Here is an 18,919-nt window from a genome sequence, read left to right as displayed (position 1 = left end):
CCCGAGGGATGTCGAAGAGACCAACCGACTGCCACAGATAATAGAAGAGGCCAGCATGCCAGAAACACCGTCAACCGATACGAAGATGCCGAGGCCGAGTTTGTGTCAGAAGGGATTATTCGGGATCTTGTCAAGAGGACGACCGAAGAAACTAGTCGAGTCGAACTTACACCTGGGCGACAAGACTTATGGAAACGTCAGGACAGAAATTCAAGGAGGCCAGAGGTTTTCGATGATCTCTCAATTGACGGGCATGATTGGTATCCAGGTCCGAACGAGGACGATAAGACATGTGCACGACAGTAACTGGGACGCGGAGAAGGGATCGGCAAGAGAGAATATAGAGGCTGCCTAACGATTAATGAACTAGAAAACCAATAATGAAATAGTAATTCTTGATCAAGCAAACATCGACCAGATTGTAGTTTCATACTTTAACAAGGTAGTAAGAGCTTACAGCAGAGAAAGCATAACTTATGCATTAACAGCCAATTAGAGCACATGACTAACGACAATGCCACAAAATTCAGTAGCTTATTAGGTAGACAAATGGATCCTATTTCGATGATCGTATTTTCTTCATATCTTCATAGATCTTGTGTTTTCTTAATCACTTCACATGTAACTATCCTTGTCTCTTTATGGCCTCGGGAACCGAGTTTTGGCAAATAGTTGGGCTCCACTTTCAACTTCACCCACCGACTTCGACTCCACGCTCTCATCCGCCTCAAGCACTCAACGAAGCCGCATCTAAACGAAAATCACCGTAACCCAACCAGGATTTATAATATCTGAAGCCGTCAAAATAGATCAAAATGGCCTCTGCCGATGATGCTCGCAAGAACCGCATCGTGTCGCACATGAACAAGGATCACACCCGAGAAATCTCCTATTATCTCCGTCATTATGCCCGTCTCTCTGCCTCAGCTGCCTCCTCACCCGTGCTCAAGGATATTGATCTCAGCGGCATGACTATCAAGTCGAATGATGGAAAAGATCATTTTGTCCCTTTCTCGCCTCCCCTCTCCAGTTGGGCCGAGGTCAAGGACCGCATCATCGAAATGGCCAACACAGCCCGTGAAGGACTAGGTCTTAGCGACGTCATTATCACAGCCTACACACCCCCAGAGGGTTTCGGCATCTTTGTCACCGGATCAGTTCTCTTCTACTTCTTCTGCGCAGGGACACTACCGTGGGTACAGCCTGGAACTCGCACCTGGGAGCTATTGAACGAAGGGTTCCCTGGAGGAGCGACCTTCTTCCGCTGGCTTGTCAACGCCATCTTTTGGCCCGTCATCGGCATTCATCTTGTTGAATGCTTCTTCTTCGACAGGAAGCTCCAGAGGCACAGCGTTGAGAGATTCTCTGGACAGTGGTGGCTTTGGCTCAGCAATTGCTTCTTCGAGGGGTTCCCTGCCTTCAAGCGCGTGGATGCCATTGTGGCACGGAAGCAAGATAAGGGTAGCAAGTCTCAGTGATATGGATGCGACGAGTTTGAGGAGATTCAGCCTTTATAAAGCGTTGAAACGCAGGCGGTGGCATTGTCTGGATGAATGTTGGTTGGAAACCCTAATGCTCCTTTGACTTGGGGTGATTCGGCAAGCATAAGAGTGTTTAGTATCGTGATGTGATGCATGAACCATAGATGAAAGGATTTCAGATGGCACGGAACTAGGATGTATCGTTGCCGTGATTGTAATTATACAGCTAGAAATAGAGAGGACGACTAGAGATATTACGGGCAATCGATAGACCACCTCAAGGCTTTCAAAGACATCTTGGCACGACAATCATATTCTCGGGGTTTTTCCCTGTCTTCTGGCTATTTTCTACTATTTTACGGCATATCGTTTACAATTATGTGGTCAGCATACTTGCTCTAAAAGTAGAAAAAGATACTAAATCAACACCGTTAGTTAGGTATTCAGTTTGCGGAGTAAGTACACACTTCTCGAGCCCATACGTAGTACTCGAATTTCCTTTGTACAGGGCATCCGAGATTCGGTGTCCCGAACGGATCAAAGCACTGTGCATCTGACATGCTTTGTTATCTGCAATGTTCACTTAACATTGTAGCCGCATTTCAGCGCGGGGGTCGCGTCGTGAACAACCACTCGAATTGCTTCGTGGAAGTTTGCGAACCATTTATGCTGTCGCCTCACCAGCTGCAGCAGATTGATAGGCGCTGAAGAAACCCAAAACGGCATCGTCTTGTTTACAACTGACGCCAAATTGAGGCTTTCGATTCGTTGAATTGGTTTGATGTGTTGACAAGTAAGTCATACATGTAACATGACATACATACATACTCGACTTACCTGCATGAAAGTCAACGTACTCTACTAAGTTAGTAGCCCACTGGTGCCCGCGAGATCACTACTCCTGGCCATTCACGAAGCTTCTGGACTGTGGTCATCCAATATGATTTCAGCTCCAGATGAGTCCTACATATCAGTGTACGATCTCACTCGGAGAAGCCACACCCGGCTTTGCGGAGTTCGCAATTGCGGGAGATTGAATGTGAACGGACTATAGTGAGGCTCTCACCAACTATTTAAACCTCACACTCCCCGTCTTTGTACCTGCCAGGATTTAGTTCTATAAAGATTGATTCGAGACATCTTCTCTCTAATATCAGGCAGAGTTCCATCCAAAGCCCTTCTTGAACACTATTTCTTTGCAACAATCAAGTCCACACATCAACTGAGCTAGAACTAAATATGCAAATGAATCAATCAGCCAACTTTTGATAATGCCCTCTGTGGTGGACAAAGCAAGTCAATTCTCCTTGCAACACAAACGCTACGCCTTCACAAACCGATGCCTTGCTGGAAAGAAACGATTCACAAAACTCTGCCATCAATTCAACTTCTCCTCCTTGATCCAACACCGTCGCCTGGTTTACCAGCGATCGGATATGCCTCAGCAAGATTCGGAAGAACAAGTCTTTGTAACTAGAAACAAGAGGTCTTCCGCATCACCCGAACCCACCCAGAGTCACCACTCTCAACAAGTACCACACACTCTCACTTCAAATATTTATGTATGCGCCTACTGACTGCGCTTCCAGAGTCCTTCAAGTGGTGGATCAGATAAGCCCCGGGCCAGCAACGACCAGGAGAGCGGTCAGGGCCGTCGAGGTTCGCCTGGCGCTCAGTAAGTCATGGCCATATCAAAGTCCACCTTCACGATGAGGCCACTAACACGGCCTTAGAAGCAGTCTAGACAATTCACCCGCTGCAAGAATCCGTCGCGAGGCCATAGAAAAGTGTGAAAAGCTTCTCAACGTGCCCTTTCCTCACAGTGTTAAAGTGCAAGCCGCCGATCCTAGTCAATCCGACGTCGAGCCCACGAACCCGTCGGCGGCCTACCTGGATTACTGCATCAACAAAGAACTGAGACGGCGTAAACAGAATATCGTTGATAATTTGATGGCTGCAATCTCGGAATGTGTTGAAAGAAGACTGGAAGCACTCGAGGAAGAGTGTGAGCATACTTCCAGATCACACAGTTCGCGTGCTTTTCAGTCAGGAAAACACATACTACAAACAGCTGGCCAAAAGAGGTCCAAAGGTCAAACTGGCAGAGACGAAAGTGAGAATGAGGAAGAAGGAGACGACAAATTTCGTAGAAAGAAGGACAACAAGAGGACAAAAACCACAAAGGACGACTCTCGCCCTCGGTTTGCTTGCCCTTACCATCAAAGAGACCCCAAGAGATTCGGCACCGAGAGAACATGTTGTGGCCCGGGGTGGTTCGAAATCGGCCGAGTAAAGTGAGTCAAGCTGGCCCCTTATCAAGGCAAGTTACTGACACTGATATCTAGGGAACATCTTGAGCGAAGACATAGTCTGTCTCCGCATCAATGCAATCGATGTCTTCGCCGATTCGACGATGAGAAAGACCTGAAGAAGCATCAACGGATGACGACTCCATGCCCAGTAAAAGAGACAAGCAGCCTTCAACGAAACCTTCTGGATGGCTACGACGAGGAACAAGCAAAGAAGCTGAAAACAAGAGTGAGGATGAACCCCGTTGAGAAGTGGAGGGAGTGGTATTGTGCTCTATTTGATGTCAAGCCTGATTCTCCCGACATTCCTTCACCTTGTAAGTTACAGGATCTACTCCAAACATACCCTAAAATATACAAAGACTGAGTCATGTGTCAAGATTATGATCCTTCTCTCTCAACCACTCGGGCAACAACCGTCAAGGTCGAAAACCCCGAGGAATTGCGTGAATACTGGATCAAGGCCAAGCCAGCCATTCAACACCAAGTCGCCATGGTAGTAGAAGATGCATTTAGCGACTGGGAACCTCAATTGAAGGTGACTGTCATCGAACGTCTGCAAGAGCTGCCTCGTATAATTGCAGACAAGTTTCCTTTCCCAGGACTCAGCCCAGAAGAGACGTCCACAGCAGCCGATGACTTTGGGCTTTACTCCTGCTTGGACTATTACTCCTTTGCCCCAGAAGACCTGGGAGAGGATCCTTTCGACTTTCAGGCCATAGACGACGGGGCTATGCGGAATAACTCGGCAACGTTTGATGTGAATGAGTCCACGGACTCCTCAGACGCATATCAAGCCAGTGACAGCTCAGCCACGTCTCTGGGAGACGATGCAGCATACCAACAGTTTGACTACAAGGCAGCTGTGATGCCGAATAGCTTCGATCTTAGTCTCCCAAATAATGGCGGATATTACTAACATCTGGACCTGTATTAAGAGCTATCTCCGTCAGCTCGTACCTTCTTTCATGTTTTTCTTTATGTCCTTTCTATGTTACTTTATGACAAGAAACCGATAACTCAATCTCCCTTACGTCTATTTTGTCTATATTTCATGATATTGATGCTTTCTTTCGCAAGGTGCCCGACCTCGCGAGATTTCACGTTCGCTTTGGCTGTCATGCCAATCTCAGTGGAAAACGGACACCTGAACCCTGCTTCATATGTGAGAGTATAAGGAGGATGTAAATTTATCATTTCCGTAATGTTGTATGTACTACGGAGCTAGTTGTGTGAAATATATTTCTTTGTGCAACACAAGATACCTCAGCTGTAGGTGAAACATCCCTGAGTATCCTAAAAAGACAAAATTATAACCAATCACTGCACATACATTCACCTGAATTGAATAAGACTTGAATTTGTGACACAGCATAGTCAGGCTCAGCAGGCAAGATAAGAGAGACATTGTGGTAGGCCTCCCGCATGAAGGCGGGGAAGGACTTCGTCATTGATCAGACAGTTCAAAGAAACATCATCCGTAAATTCTTCTTTTCAATTTCATATTTATCTCCATTCTCTGCCTTGAATTTAGCTGCTCGAGTGCGAGGAACCACAACATGATTCACCCCACAGTTCTATATTTGATGGTGAGGCAATCATTGAGTGCCCTCAGGCCTCGATAATACATGACTGACCAAGTTCCTTAGCTCAGCCTTGTGCTGCTCATTATAGCAATGTGAGCCTCAGTCAAGTCATGTTAGTAGGTGAGGTCTGACTCTTGTATAGAATCGTCCATGTCCGCAGTTCAACCCTCTCACTTGCTATCTCGCCAACCCTGTCAATCCTTACGGTGATTCTCCCGATTCTGGGATTTCTTAATACAGCTTTCTACCCCAGTATTCGCCGTACTACCAAGTCATCTTCCAGCGGTGTAGCCAAGCTTGCTCCGTTGATTGTCCAGGTCCTTCAAGCTCTCATCACCACTATCCTGGCAACGCTCCTTCTAGAGCGCCTAGTGCCATCAGAAATGATGGGATGCATGCTCGATAAGAAGTGGATGAGCATGTTTCGTGCTCATGATGCACGCAGCATACGACGTATTCAGGATGCATTTGACTGCTGTGGGCTGAACTCAATCCGAGACCGGGCCTATCCTTTTCCAAATACAGCGCCCAGCAGCTGTGCTGAAACATATGGAAGAAGAACTCCCTGCCGTGAACCTTGGTCAGGAGCCTTACAGACACTGTCGTTGTTGGACTTTTCCGTCGTCCTCGGCGTCGGGCTAATCCAGGTATGTTGAAACCGAAATTCCAGGTTCGTAAGGATTCAGATACTGATATACAGTCAAGATACTCGGACTCCTCCCGGCCAAAAAAGATTCCAGCTGGTTGAGTAACTGGCGAAACCATGACCGTGGACAATCAGAACAACATCGCGATGGCCGCCGCCCTTTACTGATCGACAGGGAGAGAGATGTCATCGAGGAAGAAGAGGCTACCCCGGAGCATCCCGAGAGACCATCGCAGGGTTACGGGAGTGTACATGAGAATGAATCGGGTCCCAGAGTCGTGCCATCGGCCGTCATCGAACGGAACAACTGGAGCGAGGATTAAGTTGACGGCATGAGAGTACAACCGAATTCGAGGGACCAAAAGATGATGCAGCAATGAAGTACATGGGTCAAATGGGTGGATGTCGGGCTTCTGGTATATTACCGACTGTGATTAGGGGCTTGCAGCGACGTAATGTATATTCTTTGACGACCTGCCTATATGCTTGCAATCAGCCCTCGAGTTAGGTAGTTAGGAATAGATCACCACAAAGCGAATAGGAACGGGATCGTCACGAGAAATAAGTCTGAGAGGGTATCAAAAATTAGATATCCCAAAAATGTCCATATTCTGGTACATAAGCCTTAGGGCAACCCACAGTGCTGGCATCTAGCAGTATCTATAGTATGTGATCGGTTACCTTCCTGCTTCCTTGCCCAGCTTCTCCAAAGCAGCCTCATATCCCTCCACTCTCTTTTCATCGATTTCCTCAATCCTTGTTCGCTCAACCTTTTGAGCTCTCTTGACTCCAGTTCCCTTGGCAATCTTGCCCCAGAACCAACCACTTTCCTCATCGCCAACGAGTGTCCATGCACATCCTGACTTTCCAGCTCGAGCTGTTCGACCGACTCGGTGAACATAGCCTGCTACACTAGGCGGTAGGTCGTAGTTGATCACATGGTCAAGGTTGGGGAGATCGATACCACGAGCGACAAGGTCGGAGGCGATGAGGAGGCGAATGGGAGACGAGGCAGTAGAGAAGGCCCGGAGAGTCTTGCGACGGATGTGTGTTGGTGTAGTTGACGTGAGTGTACCGATGTGGTCTGCCAGGGAGGGATCCAACAGGGCGAGTAGTCGTGACAAACGAAGTGCAGATTCGTTGGACTTTGTGAAGATAAGAGAAATAGGGATGTGAGACTTGAGTGTGCGTCCCGAGACCTTGGATTTGGTATTGGTCTCTGTGTCAGAATCCGAGTCAGAAGATGTGTCCGAGCTTGTGTCAGAAGTAGCATCAGAATCGGAGTCGGAGCCAGAGCTGGAGCTTGAGTCAGAACTAGTATCCGAATCTTCAGCTTCTTCGGCCTTGGGTTCATCTTCGCCCTTGTTAGGGCTTGCCATGAGCATGTCCTGACTGCGGAGTAGATCAAGCAAGTAGAGGGGCTTGAGATTGGTGTCGTGCACTCTGATCGCATGCTCTTTCAACGATAAGGGCAGAGAATGCTCAGCAATCTGGATATCGCCATCGCTCTCCAGGACAATCAGCCGTGGTCTTTGCAGACCCAATTGGCTGAGAAGACTCAGATCTCTCGTGAGCGTGGCACTCAGAATGACCTTACGAACACCAGAAAAGTCCATGTCATGGAAGTCTCGTGCGGTAAACTTATTGATGCGGAACTGTTCCATAACGAGGTCAAGCCAGCCTTGGAAGCTCTGAGCAAGTAGCTTATCCGCCTCATCAACTACCAGCCATCGAACGTAATCCAGGCTGAAGCCCCTCGTTTGCTCCATATGCTCAACCAGTCGTCCAGGAGTGCATATCAGAACATCTATCTTGGAAAGATAATCAACCACATATCCGTTCATGTGGCTTAATTGAGGGTCTGTGTCCTCCATGTCAAGATCTTGGAGATTTTCTGATGCCGAAAGGCCCCACTTCAGCTGGTTTCGACGTTGTGTCTCTTCTTTTAGCTTCTTGTATGTATCAGGGTCGTATCGAAGTTCCTGATCCATAAAGGCTTTCTGCTCGGCCTCAAGCGACTGGCTACCAATGGAGATGCCCACTCGCACTCTTTTTCGATCACCACCATCGAATGCCCTAGCGCATAGCTCAAACGTCTCTTGAGCTTGCTTGACCAGTTCTCGGGTTGGTAGCACTACTAGCGCACGCAGCCTCGTGAGGCATCCTTGGCTGATATCCCGTACAACAGGCAGGGCATAAGCCAGCGTCTTACCAGAACCGGTCGCAGCAGATATAAGCACATCTCCGCGTTGCTTGCTTGTTGGCAGCAGGAGAGGGATTGCGGCAGTCTGCACAGCGAAGGCATCTCGGAACCCCTTCTCCTCTAACACTCGACAAGCCTTGGGTATGATATCCAGTTCAGCGAAGGGCGTGCGCGTGTCTTGAGAGACCCGAATAGGATCTTCAAGCCAAGAGGGTAGAATCTTGTAGTTCGGCTTTGAGGTTGTCAGAGAGCTAACCGGCTCTGGTTGAGGCAAAGGCTCGAGGCCATGTAATTCGCCCCGATCCTCTTTATCTTGTTCGTCCGCGGGCAGTTCACTGGCAAGCTTAAGAGACTTTTCCAGCTTGCTCATGACCGTCTTGTGGCGCTGGTTTGTCTGTGGTTCATCTTCTTGTTCCTCAGCTGGCTCAGTTTCCTTTTCCTTCTTTTTCTTTTCTCTGCGCGTCCGTCTTTTATCTTCCTCGTCTGCTGCTGGTTCGGTAGGTTCAGATATATTCTCAATGGGTTCTGCTGCATCGGTCATGGATACATCCTCGTTGCGATCTTCGTCGGGAACAGGTTTGTGAGGAACTTTTGATTCTTGCTCTCCATTCTGTGACTTCCTCTTCCTCTTCTGTTTTTTTTCCTTTACTTCTCGTTTCGGCTTTTTCTTGTCCTTTGCAGAATCTTCGTCTAAAGTCTGGCTCTCTTCGGGCGTTGCGTCTGCTTCCTTGGATTTGGCCTCGGGAGCCTCTTGCGCGGGCTTGATGTCGTCATCGTCGCGATCGTCATTGGTAGCTCCAGTTCTTCGCTTGCCTCTTCTGACTTTCTTCTTCTTTTTCGGCGCATCTTCTCCATCCTTTTGTGCAGTTGGTTCTTCTGTCTTGGGCTTCTTGCTATCAGGACCTGGTATTCCTTTGCTCTCATCTGAAGTATCTAATTTGCGCTTGGTATTTGTGGGCGGTGCGTCATCAAAGTATTGGACTTGAGGAGTCTGTATTTGCTTGGATTGAGCTACGGGCTTTGCGCTCGGAGGGACGTATCGCGAAACTCCGAAAGCATTCGCTGCAGGAGTAGGAGCAGGACTGTTTGTAATTTTTGAGGATGATTGAGAAGGAGAAGCATTCGAGTTGCTTCCGCCCTTAGGGGGAGGTATATATCTGGCGTACATTTTCTCGAAAATGCTGTGTATAATCAATCGCGATGGAGGGGCCCGAAGTGCTTCAATTCCCAAATTTTTGGATAGTTCCTGGTCTTAATGAGGTTCTGCCGTCTTACACCGCTAAAATTATAAACCGATCCGCTTATTGGAACAGTGGAGAAAACGCTTGAGCAAAACAGGTTAGCCTTGTGTTTCTATCAAAACATCCCAAGCTGGTGCAGAGGTGGCTTCAGTCAGTGGTTGGAATATCTTGTCCAAGTTTACCTTCTTTTAATCGATATCTTCCTTTCATTGCCAATATGACATATGGAATATGAAATACCTTGAAGTTGATATTATCCAATTAATAGAGAGTACTCTTTCTTTTGTATACCCTAAAGTTGGTAGTGACCTAGCGACTCCACTGGTATGCTCACACTCACACCCTGCTCAGCTCGCTCAACCACTGAACTTACTCCGTATATAGTTGCTTGAGTACAAGTTGAGATCACGACAAATATCTCGTCACAAGAACCAATTACCAAAAGTCTCCAATTAAACTCAAGTGCTATAAGCCTCAGCAAGTGCTGACCTCGGTATCGACACACTCAATCAAAACCCCAGTCATGCTGCATCCCCCTTTTCATTCTCAACCGCCGCCATCATGACACGCCGCACGTACAATATCGCCATGGTCAGCGACTTCTTCTTCCCGCAACCAGGAGGCATCGAATCTCACATTTACCAACTCGCTACGAAGCTTGTCGACCGTGGCCACAAAGTCATCATCATTACTCATGCCTACGACGACCGCAAGGGCGTGCGCTACCTCACAAACGGCGTCAAGGTCTATCACGTTCCTTTCCTCGTCATCTATCGTTCAGCAACGTTTCCAACCGTCTTTTCATTCTTCCCCATTTTCAGGAATATATGCATCCGCGAGCGCATCGAGATTGTTCATGGCCATGGCAGCCTCAGCAGTCTATGTCATGAAGCTATCTTGCATGCTCGCACCATGGGGCTACGTACTGTTTTCACAGATCATTCACTATTTGGCTTTGCAGATGCTGGAACAATCCTCACAAATAAGCTCCTCAAGTTTACTTTGAGTGATGTTGATCATAGCATATGTGTCAGCCATACATGGTAAGATAGCAATCCACTGAACCAACTATACCAGTGTTTATTGACAAGTCTCAGTAAGGAAAACACGGTACTTCGCGCATCACTCGATCCGGTCATGGTCTCTGTGATACCAAATGCTGTTGTTGCAGAGAATTTTCGTCCCAAGGACGTCCCAGCATCACCATCTCCCCAAGCCACGACTTTTGGCTCAGAAGGACCAGTCTATCCTCCACCTCAGCGTATCGGACCTCGCGATACCATCACAATCGTCGTTATTTCGCGCCTGTTCTACAATAAAGGCACTGATCTTCTCATTGCCTCTATTCCTCGTGTGTTGGAAAATCATCCAAACACCCGCTTTGTCATTGCAGGCTCTGGCCCTAAAGCCATCGACCTTGAACAAATGATCGAAACAAACGTGCTCCAAGATCGGGTCGAGATGCTCGGTCCCATCCGCCACGAAGAAGTCAGAGATGTTATGGTTCGAGGCCACATCTACCTCCACCCGTCTTTGACCGAGGCTTTTGGAACTGTCATTGTTGAAGCCGCCAGCTGCGGGCTTTATGTTGTGTGTACACAGGTTGGCGGCATCCCAGAAGTCCTCCCCTCCCATATGACGACATTCGCCAAACCAGAAGAGGACGATATTGTCCTCGCCACAAGCAAAGCCATCAGTGCGATGCGTGCCGGAAAGATTCGTACCGAGAAATTCCACGAACAAGTCAAAAAGATGTACTCATGGCAAAATGTCGCTCTGCGCACGGAGCGCGTTTATGACGGCATTTCGGGCACCATCCCTGAGGACGAATTCTACGGCGTTGATACATCAGGCTACGGTAGCCGCATACGTAATTTTGCTCTTATAGATCGTCTCAAGCGCTACTATGGTTGTGGTATCTGGGCTGGAAAGCTCTTCTGTCTTTGTTGTGTTGTGGATTACCTCTTTTTTCTGTTTCTAGAGTGGTGGTTTCCGAGGGACAACATCGATATATGCCCCGACTGGCCTCGCAAGAGACCTGCCGATGATGATGCAAGTTCCAAGAAGGGTGCACATAGTAATCGGTCAAGCACATCACTAGGTGCTCCGAAGCTCGAATAATTCCAGCACCCTAGACCTGATGATGGGATGATGACACATGAATATTGGCAAAAGGCGCAGGGAGTTTACCGCAGTGTAATCGGGCATGTCACTGGCCTACGAAAAGGGAATGAATTACGCAGAAAAGAGGCCTCAGTCAAAGTGACCCAAGTCTGGATCAGTTGGTGATTATCAATGGGCTAGCTATTCTAGACGCTGTACACAATAATAATAAAAATTAGATGCTGCCCCCCTTTGCAGGTCATGAAGCCGACATTCAGTAGAAAGACACACTGGTCTTTCAAATTGGTGCATATCAGGACGATCAACCCCGGGCTCCTATGCGACGCCTTTTGGCTGTTCCAGTCTCACGTTCACCCTCATCTTCGTCATCGCCCGTTTCCTCAGCGGGTGTAGCGACGCTAGCTGGACGAACAGCTGAAGGTGGAGGCGCGCTACGCTCCTTTTCTGCACTTCGTAGATCACCTAAGAGCTTCTCGACCTCAACAAACATGCTGCGGGTATTTTTTACAACGCCATTCTCGTCCAGGCGGTAGCCCACTACTTCCTCCTCCTCCTCGTCCTGGGAGCGTTTCATAAAGGCAGGCCCAGGACCACGATCGGGGTCAGCATTGTACATAATGGCATTGCAGAACATGTGGACAAGTTCGCGCTCAAGCTGGGCACTGTTGATAATGCCTTTTGGAGGAACAAGCTCGTTAGATATAGGTAGCCATACGTGCGCAGTACCAGGATCACCGCCGGGAAGACTGGCTGCAGCCTGAACAGCCGCCTTATTCCCATGCTTGATAGCAGCCCGAATGGATGTTATATCTTGAGGCTGCAGCACAATCTGGCGATAATTTGGCGCGTCCTTCTCACGGAGCTTGTTGGCAAACATGTTTGCATCTCGGTGGCTAGAGATCTGATCCAGAGCAGATGATGAAACTTTAGTGAAACCCCGCGTCCAAAGAACTTGAGTTGTCTCGGGTGGTGGGTTGATCGGTGTAATTTGCCTTTTTCGTTTATGGAGGCGCGAAGAGACACTGCCAGGAGTCATTATTTGGGGCCGACCAGGGACGCTCTCATCGGCGGTAGTATCGCCTGTGTCTTCGGTGGGACGAGGTGTAGCATCTTCATCCTTAATTTTGGGTGCTGATTCACTTGTTTGAGTCGGAGGCTCATCAGTGTGAGAGAGGATAGATTGGCTTCGCCTGGATCGATTGACAGAAGGTGTGGAACTAACTGCGCGAGCCTTCTGCCCGGCTCTGGCAGACCGGCCGCGTGCAGACTTAGAGACGGTCTGTTCGACTTTCGAAGCTGCTTTGGGCGCTTGCTTTCTCAACGGTCTTGGTGTTGACCCAGCAGAGCTCGGTAATGGTACAGGCTTTTGAGGAGGACTAACCGGCTCATAAGCTGGACTTTGAGGTGCTGCACTCATATGACCAGGACCCGGAGTGGACGGAGTGGAATGTGGAGCCCATTTTGTTCCAAACCCGTGAGTAACGTGAGTGGGTGTTGCTGAGATGGGCGTGTGCGGTGCCGATGGCGTCCCCAGTTTCTTAATCGGAGTATTTAGAGCCTGGCGAATGATGTGGCCCAAAACGCCAGGTCGTGGAGGTTGATTAGCGTATTGCGATGATTGAGCCTTGTCAGCTTTAGATGCCGATGGCACAGGAGAGCTGACAGGTGAGCCATGCTGGGGTTGAGGTTGATATCCAAGCGGCCAACGTTGCTGAGGAGGGGCAATGGAACCTGCACTTGCTGTGATAGGAGCTGGGGATCCTGCGGCAATCTGCCGGACCTGCTGAGTCTGCCCTTGGGGGGGTTGGATAGGGCGAGGATGTGGCACGGGCGTCTTGGAAGACGGACGGGCATGGAGTGTTTGGCCTCCGGGCGACTCTGCAACTGGTCGTGGAGGTGCCGGCTGTAAGGGAGGGGCTAGCTGACCAGCATGCTGCGGTGGTGCCAGGCCTGGTTTTGCGGCATTCGGCCGTGGCTTCTGTTGATGCTGTTGTGGCACAGACTGGGGCTGAGCATGGGTGACAGGTTGAGTTTGTGAAGTTTGTTGAGCCTGAGCGTGCTGTACGTGTGTAGGCGTCTTGCTTCTTTGGATTTGTTGAGTATGTTGTGTCGGCGTAGCGTGCTGAGCCCGAGGAGTGTGGGGGGCTGGCTGCGTTGGTGGTAGTGGCTGAATAACCTGGTGAGGGTGAGGGCGTTGTTGATGATGAGTTTGAGCTTGAGACTGTGCCTGGGGAGGTTGTGGAGCAACAGGTTGTGGCCGAGCCTGCTGGGGCGTTTGAGGATGAGATAATGGCTGAGCACCGGGTTTAGGAGAGAATTGAGCAGTTTGTTGTGGGTACCAATGCTGCTGCGATGGTATCTGCTGTGGGTGTTGTTGTAGATGCTGTTGTTGCTGCGCTTGCGGAGGAGCTGTTGGTCCCTGGGCAACGGGTGACTGAACCTGCCGAGGAGGTGGTGTAGCTGTCTGTGGCGGTTGATAAGGCTTCTCCCACTTAAGAGCGGCTCCTGAAGCCGCATTGCCATCCTTCAGCTTGGCCCCGTTGTCTGGTCTTGGAGCAGGGCTCTGCTTAAGAGGTTGTGGCGCCTGCAATGGTCGTGGTGTTGTCTGAGGGACGCCTGCTGGAGGCTGAAGCACCGACCCGTTAGAATTTGGCGGAGTTGGTGAGATCGAAGGTCGGATCGATGCAGCTCCAGTTGGTATATGGCTAGGTGGTGCAACTGTTGGTTGTGTGTTGTGGGAGACAGGCGGTTTGGGTGGGATCACAGGTGTCTGTTGTGTTGGGCCTCTTCGAACTGGTGCCGCCGAGCTTGTTGCCGTAGCAGGTGAGGATGTTGACCCGTTAGGCGCAACGGAAGGCTTCTGATCACGAGCAGCAAGTACGGGTGTCCCATTCTGGCTCGCGACTCTAGCACGTCGTTCTCGTTCACATCGCTCCAGTGCTTGAATTTCCTTTTGGAATGTCTCGAAGCGGCGCTCATCCTCTCGAATTTGCGCGACGGTATTATCCTTATATCGCGCATATAGGCGATCCATAAGCGGGGGGATCTTGTCGATATGTTCGTAAATCTCCTTAAGTGTTGGTAAAGTTGGACTCCCAAGCTTTCGTTTTCGCGAGTTCGGTGATGCTGTCGGATCGTCGGTCGCAGCCTTCTCGTGCTCACCCCTCAGTTCATCCCCCAAGAGTCGCAGAAAAAGATGTTGAAGCGCATCAGGTCTTAATCGTGCAGGATCATAGGTAGATCCTTCCTTGACGAGCGCGTTGTTGATGAGTTGCTCAGAGATGCGCGCGAAGACCCCATTGTCGAATCCTTGGTCTACCAACGACTGGAATAATAGCAGCGACTCGAGGGGCGTGTGGAAGGCTGGTTGAGTCATGCCCCGCGGTCCACCTCGCCAGCTATCCAAGGGGCCTTCACGTCGAGCAAGAAGATGGACTGGCGCCACGGTCTATGGTACTCTAGTTAGGCGTCTGTCGCGACACAGGTATAGCTACGTCATGGTCGGGGTCCTCTCAATCAAACACGTACAGGCAACCTTAATCAGTGACTCCAGAACCGTCTATGGCGACCTCTAGGCCTTTCATCGGATGCGTTGGGCTTCTTGGGCTTCTTGTTGCGAAACGCGCTCGATCGTCGAACTAATGGTGTAGTAATTTTTTGCTCGTCTGGGCGATCTCGTCTGCCAGAATATCACGTGATTTAAATCGCCGATAATGTTGATTGATGATTTCGATGATGCAGGGAAGAAAAATTGGGCTGAGTTCGTCCAAGCTGCATTGACGCTAAAGCCTGGCTCCGCACGTGATACCCCTGAACACCAACACGCAGCAGGCGCGGCAAGCGACCATGGAAAACGAAAAATGTGTGTTTTGGTCACTCAATCTATTAATTTTATGAAAGATTCAGCTGGACTTGTTGATTAACGCGAGAAGAGCATTTGGGTGCCTGATCACGTCCATTGCATTGGCAAGAAGTGCTAGTTTTGGCTATGATAAAGGATTATTTTATCCCTGACAAAGTAACAGTAAAACTCCAGACCCATGGTATCATATTGGAACTTGGCATCAAGATACACTTGATGCTTGCCTTATTCCCCCGCCGCCCATCCCATAAAATCCACCACCATTTAACGCCGTTGCCCTCTTAGTCCAAGTATAACGAGAATAAAAGAAAGTGGTCCTTCATAAACAGGCAAGGACAAAGCCTTAAGGAGAAAGCGAACTTGGGGATCCATTAATACTGCGCCTAGCCTCTTCATCTGGACTATCTCCGTCTCGACTGTCTCCGTCCTTTTCAGTCGGAGATCTCGGCTGGTAGCTGAGACGCAGCTTTTCGTCCAGTAATGTTACTAGTCTCTCTGAGTATTGATCCAGGAGACCACTCAGGACCGTCTCGTTCATGGCTCTGCTTCGGATAGCCCGGTCACCGAGAGCTGCTGCCGTCAGTCGCAACTCCTGATCTAGCTCTGTCAGGTTTTCTTGGCTAATGGGCTCCGAGGAAGCAAGCTTCTTCCTGTATGATCTAAGTTGACGGCAGGTTTGTTCTGTCGCCATATTTAACGAGCCAAAGCCTCGCAAGTTTGACGAGGACGTCTTTTTGCGTGCAGTTAAGCCTAGAGTTGGAAGAGAAGGTCGTCTGGTGACCTTTCCCTTTGGAGACACTGGGGGACTATTCCGCGGGTCGGCAGAAGGCCGTCTTGACGGTGTATCTTCTGCCAATGTGCCACTAGGGCTTGTTGGGAGTCCCTGTGTAGGTGTTCTGACGCTAGCGGCCAAGTTGAATCGCGAAGTCCTCCGCTGTAATGTTCGGGGTGGGGATCTCCGACCAGATGTCGGCGAAGGTCGTTGGAATTCAGCTAGCTCAGCCTTAGATAAGACCCTGCGAAGTGGCGGTCGTCCTGATACAGAGTCCTTGGCTGGCGACGGTTCTCTACTCGTGGAACTAGGCGGAGAATCACTTAAATCCAGACCCCATATCATCATTGTTCCATCCGATGCGACACTCACAACCTTACGGCTTCCATCATCATTTTCGATAAGGCAAACACCGTTGATCGCTTCGGTGTGACCCCATTCTCGGTCCAAGAAGCTCCCAGTCTGGGCATCGTAGAGTCGAATGGACTTGTCTGTGTTGGATGTTCCGAGGAGGAAGTCTTGGTCTTTGGGGGGCCATTGCCCAAAACAGAGCGAGTCAAGAACTGCCGACTCGCCTTTTGTCTCGTCTTGACATTTGAAGCAAGAGATCTTACGTCCCGTGTTGAGTTCGTATTGGCAAATAGACCGATCTAGTAAAGAGACAAAGACAGTTCTTTGGCCCATGCCCAAAACCATTGAGCTAGGCGAGGCTCGGAGTGAAATTACTCTGGAAGGGATAGCGGCAACAGAATCGGGATCGCCCTCTTTTGTGATGATATCGTAGATTTGTAATGTTCGGTCAAATGAACAGGTCAACACCTTGTCTTCGGACGGAATCATAACCTGCACGACCTTTGCAGCGAATTCCAATGTCTGAAAATGCTCAATGGATCCGCCTGCAGTCCGGTGGAAGAGCTGTGCAGTTCTGTCTCGTCCACAAGACGCCATGAGAAATTTGCCATCCCTGTCATAGACACTGACGGACCGACAATCAGCTGTATGTGCCTTGATGTCTAAAACAGGTTCCTTTGTGGCGATGTCCGTCATTCGTAACACGCCCATTCTATCGGCGGAAATAAGAAGTTTACCATCATTCGTTGCCCGGGCGCAGGTAAGTTGGTTAGCCGAATCCAGTTCGTTTTCTGGTTCGGTCATTCCAATTGGTACATCAATGGAGGCTTGAACTTGGCCTTCCAATGTCCAGAAGGAAACATTCCCAGACACTGTCCATGTCAAAAACGAAGCGTTCAGATCATTTGGTCGCTCCAGAACTTGTATGCCTGTAACAGGTTGACCATGTCCAGGGATAGGAATGCTGGCCACTGCCTTGGTATCCTTGCCAGGCACATGGTCTGAGCTCCAGATGTCAATGGACTGCTGCGAATCAATAGTGACAAGCTTATGCGTCAGAAAACCCAGGGCAACTTGTCCTGGGGGGCAGAATGTGGCCTCTTTTATACACGCGGACGGCAATCGGGCGTCCAAAACAGCTTCAATGTCAAGCACAGCAAAATGGCCATGTCTGCCACCAACATAGGCAATATTGTCCTTGACAGCAATAGTCGAGATGGAGAAGTCCAAACCAAGGACCTTCTGCAATTTCATCTGTCTGTCGTCCTCCGCCATGATACATACACCACCCGTTTCTGAGCAAATGATGAGGCTAGAGTTTTTGACGACAGCAGCGCAAGTAAAAGTATCCTCCAAGAGAGGTCCTAGCAGGATGTTACGCCCTGGTAGGGTTCTTTGGGAGGGTGGAGTAGAGGCCGGCTGTTCACTGAAGAACTTCTGCTTCGTAGGCGAAATAGTTGGGCCATCATCAGGTTTCCACATCTTGACGTGACGGACGCCAAATGTGATGAGAGAATTGCCCATCCATACCATGTCTTTCACATATGATGTGCATCGGTTTTGTTTGTAAAGTCTAGCCGCGCCTGTGCGAGGGTCGACCTTCCAGATATAGAGAAATCCATCGTTGGCGGCTCCTAGAGACGCAAGATATTGGGTGTCTGCAGACCACGCAACGCAATTGACCCCAAAAGCATGCTCGCTGATCGATATAATAGGGCTGTCAGAAGAAGTATCGTGCAAGCTAAAAACAAGAACTCGTGGGGAGTATCCGGTCTCGCCGACAGCTAAGTATTTTCCATCGCGGCTCAACGCAAGGCATGTTGCAGCCTTGATCCGCTCGCGACTTGTCCAGGTATTGCTAGGAGACTCGTTCCAGTCGGACGAAGTGTGTGGTGAGTTAGGGAACCGCGGGCCTACACGTCCCCGACTATCGTTCGCCTTTGGTGTTCCCGAGGGCGTTGTGGGTGTGTTTTGAAAGGTTGCTACGGAATAGAGTGGGACGGCAGTCGGTCGGGCTCGGTAGAAACGTTGAGTGTGATTATCGCCATTAACATCCACCACTATAACAGCACCTCCAGCTATGTATGCAAAGACAGACGGGAGAGTATCGAATCCTGTGGGAGAGCAACATGTTGTGCCAATAACGCGCTGGAGGGATAACTTCGAAGCATCGTGTGCGCGACCACGCATAGGCGATCTAGAGGATCTAGAAGGGCGAGCCAGAAAAGGAGAGTTGGAAGGAGTGAGTTTTAAACGACCGTTGGAAGGTGTCGCAGCCATGTTTCCTCCATTGACACTTGATGATGTTATTTTGGTGGGTTTGTCGTCGAGAAGATTGTCTAGT

At 49.5% G+C, this 18,919-nt stretch overlaps 6 protein-coding genes across 6 annotated transcripts; 4 read left to right on the top strand and 2 right to left on the bottom strand.

Moving 5' to 3' along the window:
* Positions 1-815: 815 nt before the first annotated feature.
* FSUBG_3306 (uncharacterized protein) lies at positions 816-1,478 on the top strand (the record flags this gene model as incomplete). Its single annotated transcript, XM_036681173.1, has 1 exon — positions 816-1,478. The coding sequence occupies one exon, from the start codon at positions 816-818 to the stop codon at positions 1,476-1,478; it is 663 nt and encodes a 220-aa protein (XP_036541267.1).
* Positions 1,479-2,752: 1,274 nt separating this feature from the next.
* On the top strand, positions 2,753-4,709 carry FSUBG_3305 (uncharacterized protein; the record flags this gene model as incomplete). Its single annotated transcript, XM_036681172.1, has 5 exons — positions 2,753-3,013; positions 3,071-3,156; positions 3,215-3,775; positions 3,827-4,107; positions 4,171-4,709. 5 exons carry the CDS (start codon positions 2,753-2,755, stop codon positions 4,707-4,709), a joined length of 1,728 nt encoding a protein of 575 aa, XP_036541266.1.
* Positions 4,710-5,349: 640 nt separating this feature from the next.
* FSUBG_3304 (tetraspanin Tsp3) lies at positions 5,350-6,345 on the top strand (the record flags this gene model as incomplete). The annotated part of the gene is made up of 4 exons (XM_036681171.1): positions 5,350-5,379; positions 5,440-5,468; positions 5,519-6,023; positions 6,082-6,345. The coding sequence occupies 4 exons, from the start codon at positions 5,350-5,352 to the stop codon at positions 6,343-6,345; spliced, it is 828 nt and encodes a 275-aa protein (XP_036541265.1).
* A 354-nt stretch (positions 6,346-6,699) lies between these two features.
* FSUBG_3303 (ATP-dependent RNA helicase dbp6) lies at positions 6,700-9,393 on the bottom strand (the record flags this gene model as incomplete). The annotated part of the gene is made up of 1 exon (XM_036681170.1): positions 6,700-9,393. One exon carries the CDS (start codon positions 9,391-9,393, stop codon positions 6,700-6,702), a length of 2,694 nt encoding a protein of 897 aa, XP_036541264.1.
* A 634-nt stretch (positions 9,394-10,027) lies between these two features.
* FSUBG_3302 (phosphatidylinositol n-acetylglucosaminyltransferase gpi3 subunit) lies at positions 10,028-11,587 on the top strand (the record flags this gene model as incomplete). Its single annotated transcript, XM_036681169.1, has 2 exons — positions 10,028-10,509; positions 10,564-11,587. 2 exons carry the CDS (start codon positions 10,028-10,030, stop codon positions 11,585-11,587), a joined length of 1,506 nt encoding a protein of 501 aa, XP_036541263.1.
* Positions 11,588-11,891: 304 nt separating this feature from the next.
* Positions 11,892-18,855, bottom strand: FSUBG_3301 (transcriptional repressor rco-1; the record flags this gene model as incomplete). Its single annotated transcript, XM_036681168.1, has 2 exons — positions 11,892-15,025; positions 15,831-18,855. 2 exons carry the CDS (start codon positions 18,853-18,855, stop codon positions 11,892-11,894), a joined length of 6,159 nt encoding a protein of 2,052 aa, XP_036541262.1.
* Between the last annotated feature and the right edge of the window lie 64 nt (positions 18,856-18,919).

Source organism: Fusarium subglutinans (assembly GCF_013396075.1).
Source record: "Fusarium subglutinans strain NRRL 66333 chromosome Unknown NRRL66333_c0000028, whole genome shotgun sequence".
Taxonomy (NCBI): Eukaryota; Fungi; Ascomycota; class Sordariomycetes; order Hypocreales; family Nectriaceae; genus Fusarium; species Fusarium subglutinans.
Note: the sequence above shows the minus strand (reverse complement) of the source record. Positions and strands in the feature narration are given on the sequence as shown.